The sequence below is a fragment of the Heliconius melpomene genome, chromosome 4 (genome assembly GCF_056956725.1).
Source record: "Heliconius melpomene rosina isolate 202511_hmr_F chromosome 4, ASM5695672v1, whole genome shotgun sequence".
Lineage (NCBI taxonomy): Eukaryota > Metazoa > Arthropoda > Insecta > Lepidoptera > Nymphalidae > Heliconius > Heliconius melpomene.
In genome coordinates this window covers 4,190,765-4,211,609 of record NC_140392.1, presented here as the reverse complement: position 1 = coordinate 4,211,609, position 20,845 = coordinate 4,190,765, and the positions used below count along the sequence as shown (strand labels likewise).

General features: G+C 33.4%; 1 protein-coding gene across 4 annotated transcripts in view; it reads right to left on the bottom strand.

Annotated features, from left to right (window-relative positions):
- Nucleotides 1–20,845, bottom strand: part of Fur1 (Furin-like protease 1) — a 157,911-nt gene that overhangs the window by 9,572 nt on the left and 127,494 nt on the right. For 3 of the 4 annotated variants that reach the window (XM_085208329.1, XM_085208330.1, XM_085208331.1), the window contains exons 7-14: nt 16,253–16,425; nt 11,300–11,509; nt 10,902–11,040; nt 8,696–8,919; nt 7,279–7,418; nt 2,350–2,468; nt 1,092–1,544; nt 228–421 (exon numbers count right to left, since the gene is read on the bottom strand). In XM_085208329.1, the coding sequence (XP_085064455.1) occupies nt 228–421; nt 1,092–1,544; nt 2,350–2,468; nt 7,279–7,418; nt 8,696–8,919; nt 10,902–11,040; nt 11,300–11,509; nt 16,253–16,425 (1,652 nt within the window). The remainder of the gene's footprint in view (nt 1–227; nt 422–1,091; nt 1,545–2,349; nt 2,469–7,278; nt 7,419–8,695; nt 8,920–10,901; nt 11,041–11,299; nt 11,510–16,252; nt 16,426–20,845) is intronic. The other variant, XM_085208332.1, reaches the window with a different exon arrangement.

Below are 20,845 nucleotides of genomic sequence, written 5' to 3'. Positions count from 1 at the left end.
CCAGAAACTCTTCAATTTCGTCATTGTCGATTCCATTTTCAACCAATAGAGGCCAATTTCGACCAAAGTCGGCGTCGAAATGCTAACGTGTGTGTATGAATAAAATAATCGAGATCAGCTCAGCAGAGCTCGAGATCAGCAGTATAAAAATTATCTGCTACTTACGGGATATAGTGTGAAACTGAAAAAAATAATAATATGAACATATATGTATGGCAAATACTCACCGCATGTGAATCATGCCAGACCAGAGCGAGGTCATCATCGATAGTGTTCTGTCGCACTTCCTCCGGCACGTCAGGCACCTTCGCGCTCCACAGCGTGCCCGCGTCACCCACGGCGCTGGTCTCCGACGCGGCGTGCTCCTGAGCGGGGCTCTCCGTGCCGTAGAAGATCAGCTCCCACTGCGTCAGGGGGCCCGCTACAAGCAAACCAAATGTACTCACTTCTGTGTTGTGTCAAACTTTAATGAAAACTCTCATGTTTTATTTCGTAACGTCGAAACAATTCCATTCGTCATCTTTTCAGTTGCGTAATTAAAATGAATAGTGTGTATACGATTTCAAAGCGTTTTTTGTCTATTGTAAAAAATATAAGGTCACAGAAATTGTATTGAAGCCTTGTATACGTCGTAACAATGTGGGGAATCATTAAAAGGGTTAAAAGATTACAGACACAGAAGCATATAAGTGAATTGGTTTTTGAATTATTTTGGATAAAAATTATCTAACCTATTTGGAGTTACTATTAAAATATAGACATGAAATATAATAAAATTGAAGCTTTCGAATCAAGCGGCATTGTTATTGTGAAATTAAGAAATTGTTATTTTAATAGTAAGCCCAGTACAAAATACATGACAAAATATTAAAAAAAAATCACATAAACAAAATATTTCTACAGCATCTAAAAAAAAGTAAAAAAAAAAAAGATAAAAAATTATTTCAGCGCAATTTCTAGAAAATTAATATGAACGCAAAACACGACATGCAAAGATCACAGCCTGGTACAAGGTGGTGGACGTGCAAGCTCAAACTATGGCGACCAAAACAAAACGCATAAAACGTATCGACGGACAACATGCAAGATACCATTAGCTTGGAGCGGCGCTGGATATATTCTTTGAATTTTCGGATACTGCTCAAACAAACTCGACATCTTCCGCCCTCTGGCGTCCGACAGGGGGTCCGTCAGGTCCCCTTGCAGGTTCAGACTCAGGTCGGGAACAGCTGACGTCACTCGCAGCGTCGTGCTCTCTATGGGCGAGCGTGTCGCCGGACGACTCTGTTTTCTCTGCGAATTCCTATTGGGATTCTTAGAGTTTTTATTCTTTTTCCGTTTTACTAATCCCACTGTATATTGTGTAGGCACTATATGAACAGACTTCCCTCTGTTGTTTTTCCTTCCGGCCTGAACGACAACGGGACGGGTCGCGTTGTTTCTATTCCGGATTATCGGACTCCTGAATGGTATCGGATCATTCTTAGCAGCCGGTATACTCGTCCCGTACATTGTCAAGGACCAATCTTGTAACGTTGCCCGACCTAATTCGAAAGTGAGTAAGTAGATTTTTGTAAATCCCTTATGTATCGATAAATATTAGTAAAGTTTGAAAACTTCCACACGGATTTCGATCTATAAGTTCGTTCTAGAATTTAATATTAGTAAAGTTTTGAATCTCTCGTGACTAAAGTAAGTTTTCTCGTTAAAAGGAAATACTATTGAGTTTTATATATTTTAGATTGTAGCTAAAAACTTCATAAAATAACTCACATAAACCTTAGTAAATCTAATATGGTCGAGCCTTTGAGACTTTTAGCAAACTTTTATACGTACTTCAGCATTTTATTTACAATGTCTAAGAACAGTAATAATTAATTTATGTAGCTTGAGAAGAAAATATAACATTTATTTTGGAAACTTATGGAACTTTTAGCGTTTCGAAACATCTTTAGCAGTTGACACAACAAAGTACGATATTCTATACGCTTGCGAACCAGCTCGCCACCCATTTTATCGCTTGCATTAGAAAACTTGTAGAGCACTCGATGACGGTCAACACTCCTCGAGCGTGTAAACTTTACTTTCATGAGAAAGTGTGCTGAGAGAGATAAAGACGCCATCGTTACATCGTATAATAATAGTCGACTTTTAAAAAACACGAATAATATTAAAAAAATATATATGGTCTTCGGCCAATTTCTTAAGTCGCTTAAATAGATTACAAATATAAAGAAACATGAGGGATTAATTACTAAATTGAATATTTGTTACACCATTAGATTAATATTTATACGTAAAAGAATTATTAACAGTTTTTGAAGAATATCTATAAAAATAGTATCTTACCCATATAACGTCCTTCGTTAGATACTTCCAGTTGCCACACTCCTAGCGGCGCTTCTCCCCACATGTGCACAGACATGAACGGCCAAGAGTTGAAGCCAGCTCGCGATGAGTCGTGAGGCCTATTGGAGTAGTAATTTTGTTAATTATTTAATTTATAGGATAATATTATAAAAAAAGTAGGTTTTTATTGTTATATAGGTAGGTATATTATGAGCAATATTGACGTTGTATTCCGCATATAAGAGTAGGCAGAGAGCACCTAGTGTTAAGACACTCACGATTCTTCATTATCGATGAAATTTCAAGTTTATAGTCTCAATCAATATCGAGAATTTTACGATAAAATAAAATATGAAACTAAATCTTTTAGTGAGCTTTTTAAATTTTAAGCAACCTTTACTATATTTTTTTACGTTTCGTTTCAATTTATTTTTAGACTATGATATTTTAAATATTTATATTCAATCTGCTTCCTATATTTACTATATTAATCTGCAAAGAAACTTTAAACACTACGTCTATTTTCAATTAACTTAAAATGTTTACATAATCTATATATATAAAAGGACTTGTCCTCACTGACTGAGGTAAGACGCACGCACAGCCGTAACCGCTGTGCGTAGAAACGTTAAATTTGGACAAAAGTTTACTTTCGTAATCTGGACATCCACTAAGAAGGGATTTGGAAAAATTTTAACCCTAAAGGGGTCAAATAGGGGTTCAAAGTTTGTATGGAATTTTTTTTAAATCGGCACCGATTTTTATAAAATTTGAAATTTAGATTTTTAAAAGTATTTAATTGACCACGTGTTTCATCGTTTTCTAGAATTCTTCCCTTAAGGATGCAAATAAGGGGTTGAAAATTTGTATAGGTTTTTTTTTAAATCGTCACCAATTTTTATAAAATTTGAAATTCACACTCTTAAACGTATATAATTAAACACATGTTTCATCGTTTTCTAGAATTCACCCCCTAAGGATGCAAATAAGGGGTTGAAAGTTTGTATGAGAAAATTCGTAAATCGCCACCGATTTTTATAAAATTTGAAATTTAGACTCTTAAAAATATTTCATTGAACACATGTTTCATGGGTTATTAGAATTCACCCTTAAATACGCATGCGAAGCTGCGCGCGTCCGCTAGTTCATAATATGCAGAATATTTTACGTGATATTTTTAAAACAATTTTCCGTCATCGTCACATATATTGAAGAAGATAAAGTACAATTGTTATTAGAAAGTTGACAGGTCGCAATAGAGGAATCAAAAGCTCGATAAATCATGAAAGTTATTTTCATGATTTATCGAAGCTATGATTAAACAATGCAGAAAATGGTGGCGCAGTTGGAAAATTTTAAATTAAAAATTGTATTTGACAGATTCTTTGTTATATTTTTCTATTATTGGTGATAACCACGCTGTCACGTTGTCTTCCGCCCCTCAACAGACGATGTTTAAAAAATGGAGAAGAAAGTGCTTAAACAACATTTTCTTTTAAAAAACATTTATTATTTGATATTAAATAAATATAGGTAAGTTTGATAATTGAATTATATGCTTTGCAACTAATTCATTTACTAATGAGTTAATTAAATCTATCCCACACATAGCAGAGTAGGCAGAAGGAACCTGAGAATCTAGTGTTAAGATACTCCATTTCTCATTAACACACATTGAATTCTTAAGGCATTGTGTGTTGAGAAGTTAACGCCGCATTTTGTCTCGTTACTAAGACGAGGAAATGAAAATATTAAATGATTCATATAGCAAGTGCGAATCGAACTCACATCCGTCATGTTTACGTATAGCACGCTTGTATGCCCTCTGCACGACAACGGCCTCTTTAATTCATATGTAATTAATTAATAAATAATTTATATTTCCCTGATGCCTCTTAATTAACAAAAATATTATTCGATTCACATAAAGATAATAAATGTGTTTTATATACAACATATTTGTGTTAAAAACATTTTCGACATACTAGACCTGTACAAGAATTGAGGCAATTAAAAAATTGTTTCATTTTATATTCACTTAAAAAATATAGCTAAATTATAACTTAAATATAAATATATATAATAAGAATTCCGCAGAAAGCAGAGAGCAGAGTGTCGTAATACACGAGATTACAAAAAAAATCATATGTTCATATATAAAAACTCTAAATGCTAAGAAACGAAGTACAAGTATACGGAAAAGCCAATTTCTAAACTGTCAGACCTTTAGAGATGTACTTGAGTATAATTAAGTCACCTCCCTAGAGCAAAACTATTTAATGTTAAATTACTTCACTAATTAGCCGTATAACTTTGAAACGACGCCATTTGTTGAGCAGGATGCACTTTTCACTGTTTTACTTTGTAGCTTCAGCTAACAATATTTTGTACAAGAAATATTCAGTAGAAATTAGAATATCATAAATTAACGAAATAAGAATATTCTCTTTTAGGTATAACCTTGCTTTCTCAGTTGTAATAATAAATTGTTTTTTTTTTCAGTTTCACGTTGTTCTCCAAATATAGCTGGGTAGGCAGAGGCATTCTAGTGTTAATACTCTCCACTCAATTATAAACCAAATAAAATAAATCTATCTATATATATAAAATCGAAAGGTCACACACTCATTACGAAATCTCAGAAACTACATGTGCTAGGAATCTCAAATTTTGCATAGACGTCACTAGAACGTAGTCATGGAGACAGAAATTAATAATAACATAGTTCACGCGGGTGTTACCGCGAGCGGGCCGCTAGTACTTCATAAAAATATTAAAACATATTGAATTATATTAATTCCAATCATTCATGTCATTGTCATTTGTACGTGACAAGTATTAACAATTTAAATTGCGCATCTCTGGTACAAAAGAAAATAGTATTAAGCGAACGAAACGAGGTTTTATTGTTATGCATGTATTGTTCTATCTCATCTAGAATGATAAAACGTGCAACGGAGTGACACTAAGATTGTCTACAAATGAAATTAATTTCAAAACATATTTGCACCAATTGTAACTTTCCATAATAGCTTCAGGTATTATAGCGACCGCGCGGCTTCGCCCGCTCGCACTATATAAATACTAATGTACTAATAAGCATTCTTTTTGTTTCCGTACAATATAATTGTAATACAAATTTTAAGGGACGCTTACCAAAATAAAATAGTAAAAATTGCAAGCCGTTTTTGAGATGAACAAACGCACAATTAAACAGACAACAAATTCTATTACGTCATTAAATGCCACCAATAAAATGAAAATCTTACATAACTTCTATGTACAGATATCGATCCGGTACAATTTTATTATAACTATAGATTATATAAACATTCATTCCATTCATTCACGTCAATGTCAATTTCACGTGACAATTATTAAGAACTTAAATGGCACATCTCTATCGCGGAACATTGCATGGAAGGCGTTCCTGCCAACCAGGTTTTATTGCTTCGTATGCTGTTCCGGAGTGACAGAGTGCGCCACTGACTGCCTCCAAGTTCTGTAATTGCGCCGTAAGTTAGTAACGGCGGAGGGATGTATCGTGTATCAGGCCTGAACGTGAACGCGAATGTAGAATAATATACTCGTATATTATACGTCTATGTTTCGTAATGTGTTTTAATGTTATTTCAGAGGAAAATATGATTAATATTTATGAGAATGTATTTATTTTATAATTATCTTTATATGTGTGTGTGTGTATGTGTGTAACAATTTAAAACACTAATCGTGGCGCATAGTGTGACTCGAGAATATTAAATATTTATATTTTTATTACTTCGCTCTTGTGTCGAGGCAAAGCGAGTTGAGTTGCTGAGGTTTACCTTCAGAATAACATGGAGAAAGGAGAGAAAGGAGTGTCTTAACACTAAGTGCCCTTTGCCTTGCTGTGAGCAGCACAGCGTGAAGCTAAAAAAATACCTAGATCAAACGTGGTATTGACGCATAAGATTTATTCATTCCAAATCTCAGATAAATAAGAATATTTATTTGGATTTATTAAAATGGATTAAGGTACAGGGTGAGTCATATTGAACTTTCCGGTTTTGGAAGGACGTTGCACGAAGAAGGGAAGGAGTAGAAGGGTGGGGATGACATGCAGTTTTAGTGTGAGCAATGGCTTGGTCGGGACAACATCGTGCGTTCGTAGTTGAAGAGTTTATTAAAAATGGCGGCTCCGTGATCACAACACAGCGTGCGTTCCGTTTACATTTTGCTATTGGTCGACGTGATCCCATTCCCACTGGACCAACAATCAGAAATTGGGTATCAAATTTTAGAGCAACATCATCAGCATTAAAATCAAGACCACAAGGCCGGTCATTTAAAACCAACTAAATTAAAACTGCATGTTATGTGCTTTCAAACAATAAAATAATTTTTACTGCATGTCGCTTTGTTTTTAATACACACCTTATTGAAATCGGAAAGTTCAATATGACTCACCCTGTATTTCAAAATATGAAACGTATTCACAGTATCTCAACCAGAGTTCCGCAAATACCATGTGGCATGTAACAAGCCATTATGCAACGTATCAATGCAAACAGTCATATACGAGTATACATATGAAAATGAATAAATCCTACAGCCCAAAATGGTGTGTATTTTTTTTTGGTTTATTTTATAGAAAAAAGTTGGGCCGAAATGTTCGTATCGTTAACAATATGTTAAATCTTGTATTTTGATTATTTTGTAATAACACTTAGTTTTGTAGCTTGACGCTGCATCCCGTAGAAGAGCAGGCAAATGGAACCTGGGAACCTACTGTTAAGACAATCCGTTCCTGTATTTTTTAAAGGCATGACGTGTTGAATGGTGAAACTCAACGCTGCATCACAATCGTCGCTCTGACAGTCAAACACTATTCCGCCACACTACGACAGCCTCTAAGTTATTATATAAAATACATTTCTATAAACATACCTGGGAGCAAGTAAAGTGACTTTAGTCCCGGCGGGGGAAGTCAAAGCGATCCGCAGGTCCCCTCTCCTCGTCGCTTGCAAGGAAACTCGCGCCTGTACGTGCTCCAAGTAGTTGACTCCGGGACACGCTCCGACATCCAACTGTTTACAAATAACGATACATATTAACAAGTAAGCATATCATCTTAACTACATATTAGACTAATAATATTCAAAATTTCAGCTTTCTATAATGACGTAGGTCTGAGAGCCCTGGTATCTCTGTCTAAGAGTAAAACTAAAACTGTTATCGTTTTTCCATTTGAAAGAATAAATATTTTATATTGATTTCTATCATACAATAAATGCACAAGTATCTAATAAAAACTTATTATTTATATTTTCCCTAAGTCCCACTCTGTTATTTTCTTTAAAACATTTAAAAATCCCTCTTTATAGGATCTATTCCAAAAGGTGTCTATTATAGTATGTATATCTATTATTACAATAATTACAGTCAAGTCTGGAGCAGGCTGTGACATAATAAGGCACTAAATTCCGTAAATTCACAGCCGAGTAATTTCAATGCAAATGCAACCGAGCGTCCGTAATTGTTGCAAATGTCGCGCACCGAGATATAGACTCTCGTCGTATTAGATCGTTTTCAATTCAACATAATTTAAAGTCTCATTGTTAGTTATTATAATTATTATTATAATTGAATAAGTTTTACATTAGCTGTGAAAATAATTATTTTGTCGTTTATATATACAGTTTAATGCGGCATTCTGCATCGAGGAGGCAGGCAGCCTAGTGTTGGGACACTCCGCTCCCCATTTTCCGCCTAATTCTGGAAGCATTAAGTCCTAACACCAGAGCAAAGAAGAAATTAAAATATATATTTTTCTACATATGACTTAATAGAGATTTTAGTGTAAAAATACTAGACCACCTTATATTCAAATTTATAAAAATAAACGTTTTACGTAATAAAAGATATTTATATATTCAAAACAGAGTATTTATTTAGATTACAACTATACATAGTACCTACTTATATATTTTGTAAAGTAAATAATTTCGTCCGGAATCTACGACGTAGACGACATACCAACATTCCTTCCTTGATTCAAGCGGTATTCAAGCCCACAATCAAAGTGTTATACTATAGGAAATTAACTCAACTTCACTCAACATAACAGTTTATATGAATATTATAATATTTTATGTTATGATTTGTGAAAAAAAAGTATGGAAAACATCGTTATGATATCTTAAGTAAGTAATTGTAGACAAAGTTATTGTTTTTAGTTATACAATTATTAATATCAAAAAGTAAATTTCCTGAAGCGATAGATATATAAAGCTGTTTTATCTTTTATTATTAATATCCAATTTTTTTTCTTAAAAAAGAATATTCCACAACTTGTTTAACTTACCTGTAAAGTAATAGAAGATCTAGGCGGAACAGCTCTTTGGGGTCTTGGTGCTGCCAGTTCACACCTCCTCTGCGGCGGGACGGTCCTCCAGGTCCTCGCGAGCCGCACCATGCCCGCCGCGTCCAACAGACCGTAGCCGAAGGAATGTGACACATTCCGTCCTACCCCATTGATGCGCCATTCTCCACCGATGCTTAGACGTTCCGGTCTTGCAGTGCGTACCACTGCAATATAGTGAATATTTGAACAAAATAGTTTAAAATTAAATCTTTTAGAGTAAATTAAATGTGTAGTTCAAAAGATTTCACAAAATATATATACAGGAAATTACAAAAAGTGGGGCATCATCCATAAGTATATTATATTTAAATCCTCGTAAGTTGGGGCTTTACGACAGAACATTCGCACTGTTAAATTGATATTTTAGAAAGTGGGGCTTCAGTCCCAATAGGATATTACTCCCTATTTTACCCCATATTACATTAGTAGTTCAATTCTAAAGACCTACATATTCTATTTAACGAGATGTCATTGTCAATAATCTCAATTGACTAAAGTAGGTACATTGTATCGAGTACATTATAATGATCGCCTATCACGAGTCCGGGATCCGTAATCCCGTAATCCCCAATCTAAATGGCTTTTAGATAACATGCAAAATTTAGCGCGAGTGTATACGAGTACGGTGTTTATTTATGATGAAACTTTTGGGTGTTTAGTTTGGGCTTAATGAATAATGGATGCCTTTCATAATTTGACTAAATGTACTGTAACAGCATACACAAATTTCTAATAACAATATTATATAGGTACAAACCTACTCTATTCACGAAGGCATGAGACAAAAGGTAAACACGACGTATTATAGAACTATTAGAAGAATTATTATAGAATCTATATATATATAAAAGGACTTGTCCTCACTGACTGAGGTAAGACGCACGCACAGCCGTAACCGCTAATGGTAGAAACGTGAAATTTGTACAAAAGTTTACTTTCGTAATCTGGACATCCACTAAGAAGGGATTTTGAAAAATTTTAACCCTAAAGGGGTGAAATAGGGATTCAAAGTTTGTATGGAAAAAATTTAAAATCGCCACCGATTTTTATAAAATTTGAAATTTAGATTTTTAAAAGTATTTAATTGAACATGTGTTTCATCGTTTTCTAGAATTCTCCCCCTAAAGGTGCAAATAAGGGGTTAAAAGTTTGTATAGTATTTTTTTAAATCGTCACCAATTTTTATAAAATTTGAAATTCAGACTCTTAAACGTATATAATTAAACACATGTTTCATGGTTTTTTAGAATTCACCCCTAAGGGTGCAAATAAGGGGTTGAAATTTTGTATGGAAAAATCTATAAATCGCCACCGATTTTTATAAAATTTGAAATTTCGACTCTTATAAATATTTAATTGAACACATGTTTCATGGGTTATTAGAATTCACTCTTAAATACGCAAGCGAAGCTGCGCGCGCCCGCTAGTCTACTATAATTTTTTAACATGTATCTGATAAATTTTGATATTCATATTTTTTTTATAATACTTTAAGAGGAATAGGAAAAGTTTAAAAAAATTAAATAATCAATTGAAAATAGCACAAACGTTTTATTAAGTATTTTCATGTATAAAATACCTTTCCTTTTTAAACAAATATTTCTATTAAGCAAATACTATATCAATATTTTCTCTACATTGTTTAATGTATCTATATTTATAATATGAAACAAACAAACAAGCAATTAATCAAAATGTTTACAGTTCAAATAAAATCCACATGAGTTGTTTATCTTTTTGTTTGTAAAATAAAATGAACATATACGAAAACAATCGCTTATTCCTAGAAAGTATATGAAAGTTTTGTTATTTTTAATTATTCATTTAGTATTTATTAACTGAATAATAAAAATGTTATTTTATTAATAATTTACGACGTATCCTGCACCCAATAGAGTAGACAGAGAGAACTTAGACTAAAGACACTCCGTTCCTTATTTTCCGCCGTATTCCAGAGGTATTGCGATCGAGGTACCAGCACCAGAGCTGGTGTCACGACTGGCCTCTTATAATTAATTTGGTTTTTCATGAGTGCTGTGTGTTGAGTGAAACTTATCCCGTTTACATTTTGCTGAATATTACTAACTACCCTCTGCCTACTCTTCCATGCGGGAAAAAGCGTGAAGCTGCTTTTTTTTTATCTTACCAATATGTTGCATGTCCCGCCACGTGAGGTCCCTGTTGGCCTGCAGCGCGAGCGCGCAGATGCCGGCCGCGAGCGGCGCGGACGCGGACGTGCCGGTGTGGCCCGTCGTGCACGAGTGGTGCAGGTCGGTCGTCACCACCTTGGAGAAAATAAAATAATTAAGTGTAAATATGTATAGAAACGATTTGTTTTCCTTACTATAATAAGTTTTTTTTTCAGGCGACACAATAAAGAAGTTCAAATCAATAAAATTTTGACTCATTTTTTTTTTTATTTTGAAGATAATGATGCTCATACAATTTAAGACGTCAAAATTATTGCTCTACATTTGAACCCTATTCCAACTTCTTATCTATCTAAAATATTTAAACCACGTTACCATAAAATAACTAACTGACCTGCTTCTCATTGATAGCGCCTGAACTGTAAGTCGCGGCGAGGGTCGAGCTGCACATCTCGGAGTACCAGGGCACTTCGCCGCGCTCCGTCGCTGACGATATGCTCAATGTCCAAATGGAGTTAGTGTAGCCGTCGCAGTTGCAGTTGTCGTGCTCGCGACCCCCGTTACCGGACGCCCAGACGAAGATTGAACCTTTGCCGTTACGACCCTGTACAAGAAAAAAAATTATATTCAATGACTTTTATATTTAGGGTTCCGTATCTCAAGAAAAACAATCATTTTGTTGTTCGTCTGTCCGTCTGCCAAGAGCATATACTTTATCTGAAATTAATATCAAATATTAAAGTCTACGGTCCCCTAAGGGACTCTAAAGTCCGTCCCAAAAGAAACGAGTGTTTATGTATCGTTTTAGCTGTAGTTTGTATGAAATTAATCAAAACCTATAGGATACTTCTTGTGGATCTTCTGTTATCAAATTTGGCAACAACAACTCCCGTTCACAAGTACCTGGAACCTGGGAACCTAGTGTTACTAGAGATACTCCCCCCCCCCCTTTTTTTAGTGGCAGAAGTCAACACCGCGCTTATACCAGAGCAAGGAAATAAAAATATTCAATATACATAAGGAAATAAAAATACGCGATGTAGTGTACATTTACTCTATTGAGAATCGAACCTACAACCTGTCGCATTAACAGACGCACGCCTCTATATTACTATATACTACCATATAGTCATTATTCAACATTTATTATATAATTTTACCTAAACAACAAAATATCTATTGTTAACATTAAAACATTTATTAATAAAATAATTGGTTATTGTTAGTTTTATTACATACAATAGACCGACCAAGTTCAATTATAAACAGATTGTATTTATCAACAGTTTATTGTTCTCAAGTACATCTATTAACCATATACATATTACAATGGGCGAGCTCTTGGGAGTAGCTCGGAACAATTCATTTAATTTTAGTTAGTTCAAGTTCGAATAGGTACGTTTCTGAATGAGAGACTGAAGTACTAAAATATAATATAAATTTTATTTGTAGCTAAAAAAAACTAAAATCTCAAAAAAAGTTTTAATTGAAATATATATGTTTATATTTTAAATGTTTTTAACTATTTCGACTCGTATGTGACCTCATCAACTACATAATTTAACTTTTCATTAAATGAATGGCCTTATAGTTACAGTAAATTAAAGTGTTATTGGAAGCGAGAGCGATTAGAGTGACCAAATAAATTGAAACATAATGCGGTTCACCTAATAATGTAATACTACATAATAATAATAATAATAAACTGTATTTGTATAGTAATTTCCATTAAATTTTCGAGACATTTGAATGGCGGATCTCAACAAGTAAATGAACATATAAAATAATGAATTTCCCCAAATGGGAATCGAATCCATAGCTGTCGCGTTGCCATAACGGCCTCTAATAATAAAGTTGATGCGTAAAAATATTTTCTTTTTTAACCTAAATAGATGGCAGACATTCACTAGGTCAGTAGAGACAAACAACTATTGTTTCTCTAATACAACTTGTTTTGTGGCGTGAAAATACAAAAAGATTTTATTACTAAAATTTATTTACAATAATATTTCTACATTTTAGTCCCAAAAAGCCTATAATTTAGGTTAAAAATGTTATGTTATTTGAATTATCAAAAGGTTACTTAAAAAATATAACACTAAAACAAACATGTAAAATGTTGCCCTAACAAGAACACTGAGAAACAAGTAGTTAGCTCTTATAATAGTTCAAACGACCATTTGTATTTCCATTAAAATCCGTACAGCAACGATATTTCATTTTCATATGGAGAATTCAAAGAATGCTTTACAGATTTAAAAAATAAAAGCTATATTGAGGCCAGTTGTGGCGTATGGGTATAAGTGTGCGACTGTAAACGCAACGCGGTTCGATCCCCGCTTGAGAAAATGAAATATTTATTTTAATTTTTCTCTCTGGTTTCGAGGCAAAACGCGGTGTTCAGTTACGCCACTCAACAGGCAATGCCTCCAGAATTCAGCGGAAAAGGGAGTGTCCTAATACAGCAGAGTAGGCAGAGGGAACCTAGCCCTCTGTCTTCCCTGGTGTGTGTGGGAAACAGCGTGAAGCTGATTTTAACAAAGTAAAGGAAATAGCAAAAATTGCTTTACGAAGTATGTGAAATAAGAAAATTGAAACTAATAAAATAGGCACGACAGGCGGCACCACTTTTCATCACTTCACATATAGATAAAGTCTCAGTAAGTACGCATTGAAATGATTGTAATGTAAATTTTACACTTAAAAGCACGACAAGGAAAATAATTGCATCGTTATAAAAATATTCCTGCAATCCCTTATGTTTTCGTATTTTTCTATTATGTAGCTTTTTTTCTGTTGTTTGTTTGTTTGTTGAATGGTGAATATTTTTTTTTACACATACTTATTAAATAAGGAAAGGAAAGTTAAACTTAGAAAAATATAGTTTGGCGAAAACAGAAGTACAAACATATTGCGAGTGTACAAATGTAAACGAAGAAAATCTGTTCCAAATTCGGGTTATATAGTAAATAACTATTCCTATTTTTTATAGCTTCATGCTTTATCCCGCACATAATAAAGTAGGCAGAGGGAACCTCGGAACCTAGCATTAAGACAATCTCATCCTATTAAGATTCTTCCGTTCGCCACTTTCCGCCGAATTTAAAGGAAGCTAGAGAACTCCACGATGTCAACACCAACTATTCCTACATATTTACCATTAATAAATAATAATGTTCCAAATCAAAATTTAAAATGAAAGTTCATAAATTCAAGGACGAAACCGCCTAAATATTATGCAAATTAATTCGTTCCCGTTTATGGTTAGTTTAGGTCGTTTCGCATAAGCAGATTAGTATGGGGAGTTTATCGGATACTAGCGGACCCGGACGCGGCTACGCCTGCTTGAAATATAAGAATATAATTTCTATAGAAATATAATTTCAATCTAGATGAAATGCTAAAAGTGACTATTATATTTATTTTCATAAGGATGAATATCAAAATGACGCGGTAACGAACGCGGTCGCGTAGCGACGACGGTTGTTATTAACATGGCAGAATAAATTGCATGTCAAATTAGAAAGTATTTTAATTTATTAGTACATATGTGTAATGTAATGTTATATACACTATACCTATAGCACTTCTGAAGAATGCAGCTTTCATACAAAACAAAAACAATGTAAATCGATCCAGTAGATCCAGAGATCTTAGCGTTCAAACAAACAAACAAACTCTTCCGCTTTATTATATTAGTATAGAAGTATAGATATCGCAACATGTTGATTATACACGATCCTAGATTAAATAATTTGTAAGTTAAAATAACAGTAGCAGTAACGGTAACGGTAACGGTAACGGTGAGACCAGTGAAGCACAAGCGTGTGACTGTAAACGCGGCAGGTTGTAGGTTCGGTTCTCACTCGAGGAAATGAAATATTTAATATTTTCATTTCTTCGCTCTAGTTGAGGCAAAGTTCAACTTTGGGATCCGCCACTCTATGATTACACTAGGTTCTCAGGTTCCTTCTCCTTATCCTATTCTTGCATATAGGATACAGCGTGAAAAAAACTAAATTAAAAAAATAACAGTACACTATTTAGCGAACGTTGTTTTATTTCAAATGGTCGTTTAACCTAAATGGTGGTCATAAAAGAAAAGCTTTACGAGATCACAGTCTTATGTCAAGGAGCATGTAAGAAGAACAAGGAACTAGAGTTACTTTATGAGTTAGCTTATAATATTTTTTGTATATTTTCCCTTATTTTTTTTAGAAAACGTATATATGTTTTTTTAAGCAATTATAACCAATAAACTAAATAATTTCCTCATTCCACAAACAAGCAACTTCAAGATTTTATTTAGGACATATATGGATATGTTCAATTAGTTGTATATCTTTCATTATCTAAAAATAAAAAGAAGTATAATATCCAACCATATCTAGAAATATAATATCCTGGGAACGGGGATCCTGGAAGCCTAGTGTTAAGACCCCCCTAACACTAGGCTTGCACTCATAATTATTATAATATTCCATCCATTTTCATTTCATTTCTTCGCTCTGGTGTCGAGGCAAAGCGCGGCATCGGCAGAAAGTGGGGAACGGAGTGTTATACTAGGTTCCCTCTGCCTACCCTGCTGTGTGCGGGATACAGCGTGAAGCTAATTAATTTATTTTTATTTTATTTAATACATTTAATAACTATTTAAGATTTCAATTTAATTACCAGCAAGATTGCTGCATAACTTCCACAGCAAAATACCTAACGGTACGGTAGTACATCTGTAATAAACTTAAGAAAAGTAAAATCCAGCACGTCTAGATGCACTTACTGTTGTTTAAAGCGTCTTACGTCACCGTGGAATGCTATAACGCTATAAACTACAAAAGGAATTTCTAATATAAATGTATATAATGTGTACAAAATATTTTATATCAGTGGATGTATTGTTGTTTTATATATAACTAGGGGCCCGCGCGCGGCTTCGCCTGCGTAAACTATGTTATTATTAATTTCTGTCTTCATGAGTACCTACGTCCTATAAGTGACGTCCATGCAAAATTTGATACTCCTGGCATTTGTAGTAACGAAGTTTCATACAAACTTTCAACCCCAAAAACAACCCCTTAGAAGTCGAATATTGCAAATTCCCGTCTGAGCGAGCATCTACGTCCTATAAATAACTTCTATGCAAAATTTGAGATTCCTGGCACATGTAGTTACTGAGATTTCGTGATGAGTGTGGAAAAAATTGGATTTCTCTGGAAATATTATTTTTATTTTTGCGTATGGGGCGAAACCGTAGGCAAAAAGTTAGTACTATTTTTTTTTAATTTCCCCGCAAATATTACTAGGAAAGAGAGTTGCACCACTTTTTCTATCAATATATGTATATTACCTTAGTAACACCTTCGATGAATGCTCTCGTAGCTAGCTCCCCTGGTCCGTCCACCGTTTTCCCATCGTCGTCGGGTCCCCATGACGCACTGTAAATGTCTACATGTTGCGGATTCAAGCTCAGCGACCGCGCTTCTACTGCATCCGTGACGTCACCATCTAACATGCGGACACCTGGTAAAAGGAAAAGGAATATTATAATTTTATATAAAAAATGGTAAATAGATAATTCTATTATTCAACAAACAATATAATTATATGTAAAATACAACATATTTTATACCGAGTGAGGGTCAATAAAAAACTCATTATGTACCGAAAACGGTTGTTTAAATATTTCATTCGGGAATCGGAATTTATTTGTTGCGTTCTTTTTCCGGGTTCAGAATCCTTTTTTCAAGGCTGTCGATTAATTTTTCAAAAACCGGCTCAGGTTTCCAAACTTCAAAGCTTGGTATTGTAATTTTTTCGCTGTAATGGAATTTTTGATACAAATATGTTTATGGACATAACATTCCATATTGTGATTTTAAATTTTTATTCGTTATAAGCTAAATTATTATTTATAAAAAATAAAGTTTTCAAGTTTTTCTAATTTTCTATTAATTTACATAAGTTTAATATATGAATAGCAGATTTAAAATATGTACTCATAATTATAGCAATGTTGCATAATTATGTACTTATGTACAAATTGCATAATTAATTGGATTTAAATCCAAATTAGCGTAATTAATTATATTAAATAGCGTAAGATATATTTCTGCCAATTAGTTGACCATAAAGCGAGTAATGTAATATATAATATACTAGTTATCGTTTGCAACTTCGTTCACGTTCTGGTTTGCAGAAGCATCTGCGGAACTAGTGTTAAGACACTCCGTTACCATTAGGACACTTCCGTTCCCCACTTTCCACTGAATTTTGGCATCAATGCCAAAAAAGTTTATTTCATTTTCTACCTACAAAAACTTTCTTCTGTCAAAGTATTTTACTCTGAGCACAGGTAAATTCGTTTATTATACTAGTTCCCAAGATAACAGAACAAACGGTATCACACGGTCTTACGAGACGTAAGATGTCGGTTATGGGAGCTTAGGCACTGCGAGAAATTAATACAATTAATAAATTGTTGCTACGCGTATGAATTATCCTTATTCTATATATATAAAAGGACTTGTCCTCACTGACTGAGGTAAGACTCACGCACAGCCGTAACCGCTGTGCGTAGAAACGTGGAATTTGGACAGATGTTTACTTTCATAATCTGGACATCCACTAAGAAGGGATTTTGAAAAATTTTAACCCCAAAGGGGTGAAATAGGGGTTGAAAGTTTGTATGGAAAAATCTTGAAATCGTCACGGATTTTTATAAAATTTGAAATTTAGATTCTTTAAAATATTTCAATGAACATGTGTTTCATGGTTTATTACCATTCACCCCTAACGGTGCAAAAAAGCAGGCGAAGCTGCGCGTGTCCGCTAGTAATTATATAAATACAGCTTCAGTTGTATACCACACAGGGTAGGCAGAGGGAACCTAGTGTTAAGACTCTCCGTTCTCCGCTTTCCGCCGTATTTTGTATTCCAGTGGCGGAACTCAATGCCGCACTTTGCCTGGACACCAGTGCGAAGAAATGAAAATATAAATTTAAATAAATATTCCATGTCCTCGAGTGGGGATCGAACCCACTACCAGTCGCACACTTTGTGACTATTGTTAATATCATTATAATTTTCATTTACTATTACGAAATTACAAAAAAAATGCAGCTTATATTTTAAATATTATAATTATTTACCTGAAATTTAAAACTACTCGTATATTTAGTAAAATAGAGTAATATTTGTTTTCCGTGTTTCATAATCTACTTATATTTTCTCATTATATAATTTAAAGGCACGAGCAGAAGCAATTTCAGTACTAATTACTTATTCACATATGCACGCAAGTTGGCAATGAACGTTGTCTCCATTCTGACCTAAAAACGTCTAATTACACGAACTGCATACGACTATTTGAGAATGAATGTTTTTATAGAAGTTAAAGAAATGCATTGAAACAGAAATTTAATTAATTCTATATATGTAGGTACCTTTATAATTATTTTTTTCAAGTTTTTAAGTTCTTTTTTTATTAGAATTATATTGTTAGTCCGACTGGAAGCTTCCACTGTACTGGCTCCGTCAAAGCCTGACCAATTTGAAAGGCAGTTGAAATTCTGAATATTTCCAAAGACTTAAAAATTTGGAATTTAATTTGTTTTCTCCCTCTCCCCTCTACTTCTCCCTCGCCCTCTCTACTTCTGCCTTAATAGTTTTTAATACAAGAGCGACTGGGAAGATACACATTTCACACATAGCTTTTGTGTAAATAATACTTTAGAGTTTATAAAAGTATTAAAAATTCTCCAAAATAAATAATAGGTATACCTATTGCTTATGTGTTGCGTGCTTAATAAAAGTAAAGAATATTTTCAGTGAAAAAAGAAATACCAAAATGAAAGACACCCGCGTAATTTGAAATGCCATAGACGTGTCTATAACAACATTTCCATACGGTGGAAACAGGAAAAAAACATGTAAATATTACTAAGATTTCACACCTCGATTTCATTATGTATTCCATGTTCACAACATACAAGTTCGTGTTTCAGAAATACCTGATATCCTCAGGTTTTTCCAATACCGTCTTGTTATGTTATAAGTAAATTATAATGTGGGTATGTAATGGCTGAATAATAAGTACTGCCGAAAAACCAAATAAATTTCAACCTTTCGTTCTAACATGAACGGTTTTATACAGAATAGGAGCAACCTTTTCAGTTTAATGACACTTTCATTTATGAAAAATTCAATATCTGGTATTATCATTTTGTTATTAGCGGGATACAGCGTGAAGCCAAAAAAAAAGAAAAAAAAATGGATTGACATAAAACATAGAAAACTATTGACGTGATAATTAAAGATAAATATTTAAAATATCCAGGAAACGCCATAAAAATAATAAATGAGTTACCAAACATGGTGGTAAACACCGTTAATAATATACAGCAAAACGCATATTATTTTAATACAAAATATTATGGCATTATATACGAGTATATTATCAACTTATTAGAAGTTATAATTAAGCAATACCATTAGTTAGGAATTAATTAGCTATTGGAAATGTATTTAAACATAAGTATATAGAAAGATTCTTCTTTTCTTTAGGACCCCCAGCAGATATATATGCAGAGCCCGTTTTCCACCGAGAAAGAGGATATAATGAGGAGATAATGCCTAGTCGAAACGGATTCCTTTTAAATAAAATAAGTATACATTATATAAGCAAGGAGACCGTAGAGTTAATAGGCCCGCTCTGCTGTGGAAACCGGGCTGTTGATGACAGTGGACAAGGCGAAAGAGGTATACAGATATCGTTTGACGCTACCTAATGTCTGGCTATCCTGCTAAGGATAGAAAAGAAAAACAAATTCTTTTTAATTTTAACGAACCATTAGATTTCATCATATTACACATAAAATCTCAAAAAAATAAAACAAATGAATAAAATCTGAATCAATTTTTAATCTATTTACGTGTCCTGGAAAATTCGTGAACGTGAAAAACATACTTTTCCTATTATAAATCTAAACAAGCACACAAAAATACTATACAAAAGGAATATTTAAAAAAAATAAATGAATCACATGACATCTTACACAAGTATATATATATATATATATGGAAAATCAATTACGTAGCATCCAAAGCTTTATCAGGGAGTTTAGCGCCGAGCTTAGCGCTTAACACGGATATCCCCTCTTTGACAGGCCAAAGCGAGTTATTAACGGTAACAATTCCCATGTGAAAATGTTACGTTGTACTGACAAGGACACCGTTTCTATAGGAATATTGTTTAACCAAAACAATAACGTATATATTTACGTATAAAACAGTTAGAATCCAGTTGTGTGGCAGAAGTCTCTGCATAATAATTAAATTATATATTGTTAAATATATATGTATAAGAAAAATAACGATCCTCATTTACTCGAAGGGTAGTTTTTCTTAAATTTGAATATGTCGTCTTTCCAATGTCTGCAATGTCAGTTGTAATGTAAAATATTAAATTGTTATAAAAATAATAATTAAACTAACAAATTAACTGGAGTAAAAGCTTTTAATGTTGTTTTCTGTTTTTATTGCAGGTGAGGCTATTTTTTTTACTTATGTATCTTTAAAATAGGAATAAAATTTTAAATAAATTGTTATTATTGCAGAAACCTAGCTTGAGTTTTTATTTCAAAGAGCGTAATAATTAATATTATCATATATATAACCACGTAAAAGATAAATATAAATTTTTTCCTCTTTTTTTGTTATAATTTGAGTAGATATACAAGCGCCCACACCCCTGTGTAGCAGCCAACAGGTAAACCTTTTATATAAATTAATCTATTAGTGGAAATTAGGAAATTTTACGGATTGCTAAGCTTAAGCAAAACAAACAGCGCTCAGTTTTAACGCTTTTCACTTTTTTTCTATTATTATTATTAAGCATCTCTATTTATAATAAAATCGTAACTTGTCGGTGTCTATACATGGT